The 12,374-nt window shown below is 34.2% G+C and overlaps 1 protein-coding gene across 1 annotated transcript in view; it reads right to left on the bottom strand.

The window, feature by feature from the left end:
- The window catches only part of LOC105470174 (ADAM metallopeptidase with thrombospondin type 1 motif 20), a 209,689-nt gene that overhangs the window by 47,217 nt on the left and 150,098 nt on the right, over positions 1-12,374 (bottom strand). Inside the window, exon 29 of the mRNA XM_024789232.2 lies at positions 6,559-6,726. Within this exon, the coding sequence (XP_024645000.2) occupies positions 6,559-6,726 (168 nt within the window). The remainder of the gene's footprint in view (positions 1-6,558; positions 6,727-12,374) is intronic.

Here is a 12,374-nt window from a genome sequence, read left to right as displayed (position 1 = left end):
TCGTGATCCGCCCGCCTCAGCCTCCCAAAGTGCTGGGATTACAGGAGTGAGCCACTGCGCCTGGCCTTAACAGTTTTATAGAACTAATATTTATAAGCATGTCAAATTTTGTCTTTTAAAAAAATCCAAGTAATGAATGTAAAGGCATTGTGAAGCTATAAGTGCAATTATAACACCAACTAACTGATTGGGACGCACTGCTTCATCTATATTATATAACTCAATCCAAACAGTTCATAAATATCCTATTTATGAACAAATATAACACTGCATACATTAGTGCTTTAAAGACTTGAGAGTGGAAATGGATTAGGTAAACTTTAGCAAGTCCACAGGTACTGTAGCCATTATAGCTATTGTAGAGCAGAGATAAGGAAATATTAGATTGTGCATTGCAAAAACGGGTTCAAAGCTGACTCACTCTGCTGTTTAATAAATAATTATTTAAAATGAAAATAGAGAAGTCTTCTCTTTTGATGCTTTGTTTATAATTTTTTTTATTATGGATAAGGTTTTGATTTCATTACAGTCATTTATTTGCAACTATGGTTTATTTCAAGGGAATCAATAATATAGTAGTACCATTAGCAGTAGTATAGTATTTAAGGTTAAAGAGACTCTAGGAATAAGTAATCCTAATTTCTCTTTCATTATGAAATCCTTCTATAACAATAATGAATGAGTAACCATAAAACCTACTCATACTTAAATAACTTCATTGTGGGTAGGTTCACTGTATTGTGAAAGCAGCCATGGCATTTTTTAATTTCCAATGTTAGCAAATATTCTCTTATATTGAACTAGAATACTTTTTAAACTTTAATGCACTGTCCAGAATCTGTCTGCCTTTTAAATGCAGAACAAATATATACCTACTTTCATGTGAGAAAGTATGAAGACATGAGGACTGGAACTGTAGCAGCCATTTTATGACCATTGCAAGTTGAACAACAGAATCACAGAAATGCCAGTCCAGCACTCTAATATTGTAGAGCTGCTGAATTAAAATTAAAACTAGCAACTCTCTGATTTTGTTATGTAAACAAGAAACGTCTTTGTAGTTTAAACCACTAATAAAATCAGGACTCTTGCTACTAGCAGCAGAACACTAGACAACCAACATAGTATAGGTGCTACCATTTAACTGTTTTTCTCTGGGGATCTGGAAAATTGTCAAGATTTTTCTTATAATCTATATTCCAGAATAGGCACTACTCCAAATATCTGATCAGGATATATTAGTGCCCAACATTTTGAACATCATCCTTCTGTTAATGTAACCTAATATGTTAGTGATTTAAGCAACTCCATATTTAATATGTGATCAACTGTATTCTCAGTTATTTACCCTTTAACCTGTAAAATAAATAAATAAATATATATGCAACAGACATTTTTACATTAAAAACTTGCAATGAATTCAGCACAACTTCGAAATTACATTTCTATTGACTACATTATTATATGTAGTGCAGTGATGGCCTGAAATTGTGAACTTCATGTGTCCTTCTTGGCCAAAGGGGCAATAATTTGCTAAGAAAATATAAGGATGAGCTAATGTATAATGATAATAATGGAATAATGATAACTAGTATAATGGAGAAAGCTCAAATAGACCTGTGTTCAAATCCTTGCCCCCAACATTTCCTGCACTGTAACCTACACAAGCTTTTTTTTTTTTTTCTTTCTTTCTTTTTTTTTTTTTTTTTATTATACTTTAAGTTCTAGGGTACATGTGCACAACGTGCAGGTTTGTTACATATGTATACATGTGTCATGTTGGTGTGCTGCGCCCATTTACTCATCATTTACATTAGGTGTATCTCCTAATGCTATCCCTCTCCCCTACCCCCTCACCACAATAGGACCTGGTATGTGATGATCCCCTTCCTATGTCCAAGTGATCTCATTGTTCAATTCCCAACTATGAGTGAGAACATGCGGTATTTGGTTTTCTGTTCTTGCGATAGTTTGCTGAGAATGATGGTTTCCAGCTGCATCCATGTCCCTACAAAGGACACGAACTCATCCTTTTTTATGGCTGCATAGTATTCCATGGAAGCTTCTTAACCTTTCCATAAGCTTCTGTTTCTTCATCTGCCTAATGCACATATTAATACCTGCATTTGTGGGGAATAAAAACTCTTATATGGTGTCAGGAAGTGTCCCTTGCTGCTCCCTTCTTCTTCTCATTTTTTTACTTTTGTTATGGAGATTCAACTATTTATGCCTTGAAAAGTTTGATAAATGCCTTACATTACAGTGCTCGTCACCTCAGCCTACCCCAAGAAAGGCCACTTTAAATATCAAGAAAGATGATAAAGGAGGAGCATTAACAGACAGCATTGAAATGAAAAACAGAATTTCACTAGCTAGAAAAAATTAGGAAGCAAAGTTTACCCAGTGCTGGAAGCAGGAAGGTATCCTCCCTGTCCCTGAACTCTAGTCTACCTTCACTAGTAGAAATGTCACTGACATTACAAATGAAGGGATCACAGATTCTTAGGAGCTTTAGGGACTTAAAAAATTAACATTTACTATTTTTCAAATTATAAAACATATACATATATGTCAGAAATTCTGAAAATATAGAAATAAAGATTTATACTTATGTATTTTTGAAATTACACAATATGGAATTACAGAAATACAAAATCTCTTTAACATCTAGCATTTAGCATACAGTTTCTTTTTTCTTTTTTTTTTTTTTTTCCAAATTAGGGGCTTTGGGTGGGGAGCACTGGGCAGCAGATTTGTGGGATTTTGGAATTTATATCACCTTTGGTCCTGGCTCTGATCTTAAAATGCAAGTAAGAAAATGATGGGTCTCAGCTGCATCCATGTCCCTACAAAGGACACAAACTCATCCTTTTTTATGGCTGCATAGTATTCCATGGTGTATATGTGCCACATTTTCTTAATCCAGTCTGTCATTGATGGACATTTGGGTTGATTCCAAGTCTTTACTATTGTGAATAGTGCCGCAATGAACATACGTGTGCATGTGTCTTTATAGCAGCATGATTTATAATCCTTTGGGTATATACCCAGTAATGGGATGGCTGGGTCATATGGTACTTCTAGTTCTAGATCCTTCATCATTCTCAGCAAACTATCGCAAGAACAGAAAACCAAACACCGCATGTTCTCACTCATAGGTGGGAATTGAACAATGAGATCACTTGGACTCGGGAAGGGGAACATCACACACCGGGGCCTATTATGGGGAAGGGGAAGAGGGGAGGGATTGCACTGGGAGTTATACCTGATGTAAATGACGAGTTGATGGGTGCTGACGAGTTGATAGATGCAGCACACCAACATGGCACAAGTATACATATGTAACAAACTTGCACATTATGCACATGTACCCTAGAACTTAAAGTATAATTTAAAAAAAAATTTATTTCAAGATAAAAAAAAATAAGAAAATGATGGGTCTCAAAGAAGGTGTAAGCAGCCAAGAGGCTGATTTAACCTGATTCTATACTGAATATTGTTGTGTGAGATTCTTTAGGTATGTAAATGGTCCAGCAGGTTTGCCATGATTAAGGGGAGGTGAGAATTCGGAATATTTTTTTTTCCTAAATAGAGATTGTGCATTTGGATGGCACTTAAGTAAGTCGATGGGACGTGAGATAATGAAGAATCTAGAACCATACTAGCTTTAAAAACTTGAATTTACAAGTGAAGCTGCTATTCCCAAATAGATAAAATTAAATTGAAAAAATCCCCTTGCTTCCAGGAAGTGGGGGTGGGGTGTGAGTGTGTACGTTTTAAATGATTCAATTATTTAATTTGCATCTAAGGATATACATCTGAACATAGAGGACAAATGGTCCTGCATAGCAACGTTTGTTCCTGTTTAGCAACAGTCATTAAAATGCATTACTAAATCCTTTCGTTAAACAAAAATATACAAATATCAAATGAAGAGTGTTCCTTCAAAACTCATTTGAGCATCTCTGTGGTCAAAATTTACCAAATGAGTCTTTCCATTTGAGGCATCATGTAAAATAGTAATAAAATGAAATTATTTTAAGTGTGATTATATTAAAGCAATGTGACAATTCATACAATTGGAATAAAGCAGCAACCAGTGATTATCTTGCAACTACCTCTGAAAGTACACTTCTGTTTAATACATTATTATATGTAGTGCAATGACAGCTTGCAATTGTTAACTTCGTCTGGATGCTTTTTATAGAATAAATCAAAGGGCAATGACTTCACAAGTGGTCATCTGTTTCTGGCAGAGATGTGAGGACTGTGTGGGTGAATGCAACTAATTTCTATGACAAGGAAAACCAATTCAAAGAGAAGAAAGCAAATTATGTTTTTAAAAAAAGCATCTATTTTTTATAGTTCTTAAACATTCATATTTGTATTTCCTGAAATACATTCCTTTAGCAGATCTTATGTAATTTCATATTCAGTGGTAAGCCAAGGCCAATTTGTTACCACGGATGATGGATTCACTATTGTGGAGCTGGAGGTTCAGAGACAGAAAGTGTCTCTCATGAATACCAGCCACAGCAGCTACAGCAGCTGCACAGCAGGAACAGAAGCTTTGGGGCCAACAGGAATATTGGTGGCCAAGACACAAAAAGTCTCTCCCCTTCCACTCCCATGCCCCTGTGGCTCCTGCCTGATGTAGGAACTGGGAGTTAACTGCTGGACAGATCTCTGGCCGTTCATGTTCAGTGCCTTTAGGATGTTTCACATCCTTAGGGGAAAGCTACTTTGCCATTATCCTGCCACACCTCTATCCAGATCAAGTAAGGCAAACCTCCACTTTAAGTAAAACCATAATGTGAGAAACATAGTAATTTAAGAGATGGTGAGTATTTTTGCAATTAGATCACAGTATTCAAAGCAAGAAGTATTTAGCTTAGATAGGTGCTTAGGAAACAAAATATCCATTGTCTCCAACAGAAAAAGAGAAACTGGTCTGAGATAATTCTGAACAAGTGAGCATGGGTTAGGTTTTAGTCTTACTCCCTAAAGATAATGCTTAGTCACAGATGCTACTAAGCAACACAAGCATATCTGAGTTCTTCTGAGCTCACACTATATGAATGTAAATAATGGTCAAAATGTATGTAGAGAGGCCATTATAGGCTCGGGAACAGATGATGATGAACTATTAAACTAGACTGGGGTGGGTGCAATGGAGATTCAAGAGCTACTTGAATGAGAAATGAGAGAATCTGTTGAGTGACTAACTATGGAGGCAAGGAAAAAGGATAAGGATGGATCCAGTATTTCTTTCTTGAACAACTTAGTAGGGAGTAGTGACATTTACTAAATAAAACAGGTTAATAGAGAAATCTTTTAAATCATGACATCTGGTAAAGCATGAAAAATAATTGATTGATTTGATGAACATTCAATATAGAAGCAAATGCCCAATAATACATCTTTTTTTGTGGGATAAAAAACAGACACATTAGCCTCTAGTTTTCTTGACCATAAGCCCCAGCACATTAACACCTGACAGAGGCTGCCTCTTCTACAAAGACATTTGAGATTTTTACTCAATTTGGGAGGCTTTTATTCAGCATCAGTGAGGCACTGACGTAATTCCACTCCAAAGCTGCGTGCCCTGCATTGACATGCTGAGTGCAAAGAGAGAATGATGATGACTTTGGACCCCAGGGGAAACTCCATTTCCTTCTAGCTCCCCAATAGACATAACTCAAACATCTGACAGAGATAAGGAAGTTCCATGATGAGAAGATGGCTTTCTTTTTCCCTTTGCAGGACTAGGCCCTTTAAGAAATAGATAAGCTCTCTGAGGTACTGCTGAGAGCAGCCAGATGGCTACGTTGAAAGTCTAGCTCCACTGAAATCAGTCCTTAGGAAATTATTCCAGCTATCCTTTCTGACTTCTTTCATGGCTTTTGTCCTCTCAATATTTCCCAAGCTGGTGGTGTTTGACAGTCATTTTCAAATGCATGCCTACCCAAATTTAAATTTTGATCTCTTTTCTCTGAGTATGCCAAGTGGTATCAATTACCCTTCTTTTACAGGCTAAATTGTCAGCCTGGGTCTCATTTATTTATCAACTTCATTTTTGGTGAGTCTTTTCATTTTGGTGAGTCTTTTCATTTTTGGGGAGTTTTTTCATTCTAGCACAGCCTAGGCTATCTATCTCTGACAACTCCCTAACTCTCAATCTCCGATTACAATCCCATCTGGAATTTACCAGTCCCTTCTCCAAGATTCAATCTTAGCTAAAATCCAACAGTCTTAGCTAATCCTCCAAGATGGGAGGATTGCTTGAGTCCAGGAGTTTAACAACAGCCTGGGCAACATAGCAAGACCCTGTATTAATTTTTTTAAAAATCAAATGACTGATTTATTATTTAACTATAAACTTAGCAAACGTGTTAACACTGTTTAGTATTAATACTAACAAAGCATAGTGCAAAAAAGTACATAGCAATACATTTTAGAGAAGTAAAACATTAAAGGTTATGAAAAATAAGAATGAATTAAGATTTTCTTTTTAAATACCAAAAATACATATATAATTATAAAATATACATCATATACCTTATTCCAGCTATTGGCTTTCCATGAAGGGCATCTGACAGATCTACAGGCTTTGTGAGTTGGAGGTTTCTGTACTTGACTGCAATTTGTGTCTTCTAATTTCCTTTGGAATTGGTCAATGCAAAACACTTCACGGTACTTTCTACCTTTACCACAAGAGGCTGAGCACTAGAAAAGAAATATGAATGCACTTGATTCATTTTCTTCTTGATTAATTTAAGCTTATCTTAAAGAAGTACAAAATGCAACAATCCACACATAATTGCTTTGATATTTTTATTAAGATATACTCTGGTATTTCTAATTAGCAAAAAGTTAAAATTTACCAATCTGCTCTGGACTCTCAATTAATGTGAATATTACAAGGTAATATGATTACATTTTTATAATTTATTCTACAAAAAATGTATTGATTGTCTACAATATGCCAGGTACTCTTCTGACACACCAATGCTTTAAATCTTTTAAGGTTAGACTATCCTCAACTAACTCCTTTTATCATCCAATAAAACTTGCATTCAATTTTGTAGTATCAATACCCATTTTATTTTTATCTCCATATGCTTTTCTATACTGTAAAGTATGTTTTCTATGTTAAAAAATTTTAGTAATCTCTCAGTGCAGGAAACTGTGATTGAGAAAGCAGAAAATTTATTTTTTTTAGCATCATTTCAATTCAGGTTGTTTTTTGCATCAGTCTGGAAGACGTCTTTCTCTACCATCGGCCCTCCGATTTATTTAGAACAAAAAATAACTGAAATGTTTTTAAAAATATAGGTAAAATAACGATTTGACTTCATTTGTCAGTCAGTTTTCATTTTATGAGTGAGGACAGTGCAATGTGGTAGAAAGCACTTGGGCTCTGGCATTGAGTACCACTTCTGTCACTTAGAGCTGGGGAAATTTAGGCACATTTCATAACCTGTCCAAGCCTTGATTTTTTTTTTCATTTATAAAACATGAGTAGTAACATCAACCTTACAAATTTGTTATGAAGATTAACATGAGATAAAGAATATGAAATGTCTAACCCAGACCCTATTCCACTTGGTAAATCCTCAGTAAACATTTAGCTTCCTCTTCTACCATTTTCCTTCATATAGTCTCAGAGAAGATATTGACAATTTTAGCATGGTATATGTACCAGGGGAAAGCTAAGCAAAGAAGTCATGGAGTCCAGACAACCTTTCTCACTCCAACAGTTGGCATATGGTTTCATTTAGAAACTACATTATGCATTTTATGCATATCGTGAATTCCTAGAATATTAGACTATACGGACTATTTGATACTCAAATAGTTTAAACTTTTAAAAAATGAACATTCTGGAGATAATTTACCTTTTTATATTACCAGCAATATGTTACAATAATGCATTGATTATTAAGAACTATTAATGATATCTTAGATGTTCTCTACCTCTCCTCCACCTCATTAATACTTACAGTCATTCCATGCCACTTAGAACACACTTGGTTCTGTGAAAATCTCTAATGGATCTTCATATGTTGTATTAAGATACATTCTTTCCTCCTATTGATCTAGACCTACCTATATGCTTTACCGTTCCTGACCACGTACCTTGGGCACTTTCCTTGCCTCTTTCTTTTCTTCATTGTTTACTTTTCAGAGTATAACCTATTATATACTAAAAAAAATCAAATATTATTGAGTGTCAAATATATACTAGGGAGTGTGCTGACTACTTTGAGTATGTACATGTTCACACATGGAAGAATAATTTTCCCCAAAATAATACTTTGAAACTGTGACCTTCCTTTTGAACAAAGGAAACATTGATTACTCCCTCTGCTAGTCACTTTATTAAAAGGTAATAATTATTGCGAATAGTCACGCAAAGATTCATTAAACAGCATCTCTTGCTTTTGCTCTTGATGTATCCTCAAAGTGCTTATAATCTAAATGATACACATCATCTTTGAAGTGAATTATACCAGTGTAGGTCTTAATATTGCACTCAGTGAAGATCGGAAAAACAAAAACACTACATAATACTAAATACCATTAAAAGGATACAATAAAAAATGTGATGGAATTTAAAAATTCATGAAATGTAGCCATTTCTTTCTAGGATATTTGTAAGTGCTCAAAGAGAAGGTAATATTTAAATTCATTCTTGAAGGAGAGGTAAGTTTGTTCACAGACAAAGGTGAATGGTCTTATATCTATGTTTGTTATGACTTATCTAGACATTGTCCAGGTGTGTCTGTTTTGTAAAATTCCCAGAGTTCTTTTAACAATGCCAAGAATCCAAGAATCAGCCAGTAAATATACAGTAACTTGTTGGTATTTCTGATAAGAATTGCCAATTCATTTACAAAGTTATGTAATAACATAAGAGGGGACAAGTTAAATTCCAAATTCTAATTAAGAATTCAGCAATACATTTCCTCTATAAGCATTATCTATGAGTGGAATGTAAACTCACACATGTAGTACACTGCCAAAGTTAAGAATTACTTTTCAAGAAACTGAATAGTCTTCTACTCTATAACTTTAGGTCATCTTTGCTTCTCTCTCTTCTTTGTTATTTTAATGAACATAAATCTATTTTTATCAACCTTTATATTTTATAATTTGTAAGCATATTTTTATGCATTTTTTGCTCAAGAGCTGACAATGGCTCTCTTATTGTCTTAATAGCAAGTCAAACTTATACTCCTTGCTTTTTTGATCCACCAAATTTTAATCAACATGCCTTCCCAACTTTATATTTTGCTGCTTTTCGCCATGCAAACCTTTGCTCCCTTTAAGCATAATTGCTTTCTCTTTAATGTGACACATTCGCTGAAACACGGGGCCTAACTCATTATTTCCTTTACCTAGACTAATCACTTCCTCTAATAATTATCCTTAAAGCCCTAATTCAATCCCATGTCTAGAGTAAATACACATCAATCTTTCACTTCCCTGAACTGTCCTGAGTCCTACCCTGTTTTTAGCACTTCATCATTTTCTACATTTTCAACTTTAGTCACATGCTTCATCTACGCAGCTTCCTGGAGGTCAAGCCCTTTTAGATCACCCATATCACATACAAAGTGGCATGTGTAATAACTATCAGCTGATGGACGTTGATTAATGGTATAAGCAATTTTTAATTTGCTTTTATTAAACTCTAAAATAATTTACTTAAAAATTTTAAATTCCATGAAATATATTCATTGGTTAAAAAACCAAAAGTCCTCTAGGAATGATAGAAAAAATACAAAATCAAAGAACTACAAAATAAATTATGCTTTAGATATACTTAAGTAAAGCTCTTTTTCTCCAAGATCTGAAGAGGGTAAGTACAGATTCTATCCTCGAGATTTAAAGAGGAGTAAGTCCAGCATTTTATCATATTTGATGAAATTCCATCTGGGGATTTCTCTAAAGTAAAACAGGACATGTTATGCAAACAGTTATGTTTTAGTTGGAATGAGGCATCCATAGAGTAAACAACTAGTGAAATGATACCTTCCTTTCAAACCACAATACATTCTGAGTTGTAAGGATTCCACAAAATAGCCCATTTGGTATGAATATTCAAACATGAAGTGTTTTCTTCTGGTATCCCAGCAATCTGTTGTTTTTTTCCCTCTGTTTTATAACCCTGACACCATTATAGTCTTCTGAGGTTTTATTTAATGCTGTGTAATTCATTTCTAGCATTCTCATCAAAAGAATTTTTCTTGACAATCAGCCCTAGTTCCCTTAATTAGTCTTAAACTCTTGCTGAGATTTTTTTTTTTCCAATGACTACTATGGAACAGTAGATACAACACACAACTCATTTCAGAAGTAGTGATACTAAATAAACATACAAGTGCCCCGAACTGACAATTCTTATAAATTAGGTGAAGACAGATGTCTAAGATAAAACAGGGAATCTGAAACAAATGCAAAATTTGCAAGCGTTGAAAATGTAGTCCCCTCTAACATGATAACTTTGGAACAAGTATATTTTTATTTTTAGAGAAAAGCTGTACATAATTATAGAATAAGATTACTTCTCATTTTTAGGTGTGGATTTTTTTGTTTATATATAGGATACTACAGAAGAATGAGTGTATTGACTTAATTTGTGGGAGTCTTGTGGATTAATTCTGGAAACTTAAACTGTAAAACAAAATAAAATAAGGAAATAAAATTCATTTAGCTTCAGTTCTAGGATGGAAATCTTGTTTCTTTAGGCTTCCCTAAACTATTATATTGATCTGGCACTGTATCCTTTCTGACAGTATGGGGAAACATACAGGTACTGGTTAGAATTAATATGTACCCTAACTAGTAATTATATATCCCTGAAAAGTAACTGTTACAGTAGTCATGCATAAACTGTGCCCTTTATAGATTTTACAAGCTGGATAACTATAAGTAAGTTATTTAACCTCACTAGACCTTCATTTTTCATATGTAATATTGGTAAAATAACACTTATTTCATATACATCTCTGGGTAAAGGTAAGATGAAAGGCATTTTTTTTAAAGAGAGAAATAGCCAAACTAAGAAAACTCTAAAGACATCTGTAATGCTATAGCAAAATGCAAAATAAAATAAAATCAATAAAGAACTAAAAGAGTAGTGCAGAACATCACATTGATTAGATTCAGGACAAGATTGAAAATGTCTCCCATAAAGCAAATGGAAGAGTGAAGATGAGACAGAGAAGAGATGGAGAGTTGACATATGAATGTTGTTTCCTGGAAAATACTCTGTTCATTCCCAGCTCAAGTCATCATATCGTTGCACATGCATCATATCATTTCCTCCCACTCCAACACATTCACCCATTTCATCCCTACGTACTTTTCAGTGGTGAGTTTAAATCTCATTTCCTTCTCAAAACTCCCTTCTCTGATGGAGGATATCTGATGTCCAATTTAGACGAGATTAGGTAGGGTTCTTACAGACTTTTTTTTTAGCACCCTTTCTCCTTTGCTATACTCAGTACACCTGTAATTGTCTGTTCTATGTCTCTTTTCCTTTCCAGACTATAAATCTGCTGAGAACAGACATATTGTAGGGAAACACACACACGCACACACACACACGCACATGCACACGCACACACAAACAGCACCCAGAATCACTCGTTTTTAATTTAGTGTGTCACGAATCATTCTACCTTTCTTTTACAAGGAGGAAATAATACCAATGCAGCATGAACCATAGGATCTTGCATCAATTTACTGACCAATGTTTGCCTGAAATAGTAGATATTCCTCTGGCACCACATGAACCGATTTAGATGGTACATTTCCAATGTAATAGTTATTTTACATAGTAATGATCATCCTCAACTTTAGCTACAAAAATCCCTAGTTGGCTATTTGAAAAAAAGGCCTGAAGTTTGGTGTATAAAAAATCAAGTGAAATTAAAATTAAGAGTAAGCATTATTTATCCATTGGATCTTTTAATTAAGCTTGGCTAGAAAAGTAGCAAATATCCATTTCATTTGCTACTGCATAGTTTCATCTATGGATGAAGGCATATATATATTTGTTTTTATGTTAATCATCTAAACTTTGGTTAAACTTCTAAAAGAGTATCAAAACTAATATTTAATATGCTAAAAATTAGTCTTTGAAACACAATATTAGAAAAAGGGTTGACATCAACTGTAAGTTTTATGCTAAATATTTTAGTGAGTATTAAGATAAAGTTGATTACTGAGAGAGACTTCAAAGAAAACCTAGTTTACCTTCATACATGTTTCCTTCATATAAATTATTGTGTTATAATTTAAAAGTTTCTAAATCTGTACATAGCCTAAATTATTGCCAGCTGAACAAACTTTCAATGAGTGAA

Source organism: Macaca nemestrina, chromosome 10 (assembly GCF_043159975.1).
Source record: "Macaca nemestrina isolate mMacNem1 chromosome 10, mMacNem.hap1, whole genome shotgun sequence".
NCBI lineage: Eukaryota > Metazoa > Chordata > Mammalia > Primates > Cercopithecidae > Macaca > Macaca nemestrina.
The sequence above is the reverse complement of the archived record's forward strand: the minus strand, read 5'-3'. Positions and strand labels throughout refer to the sequence as shown.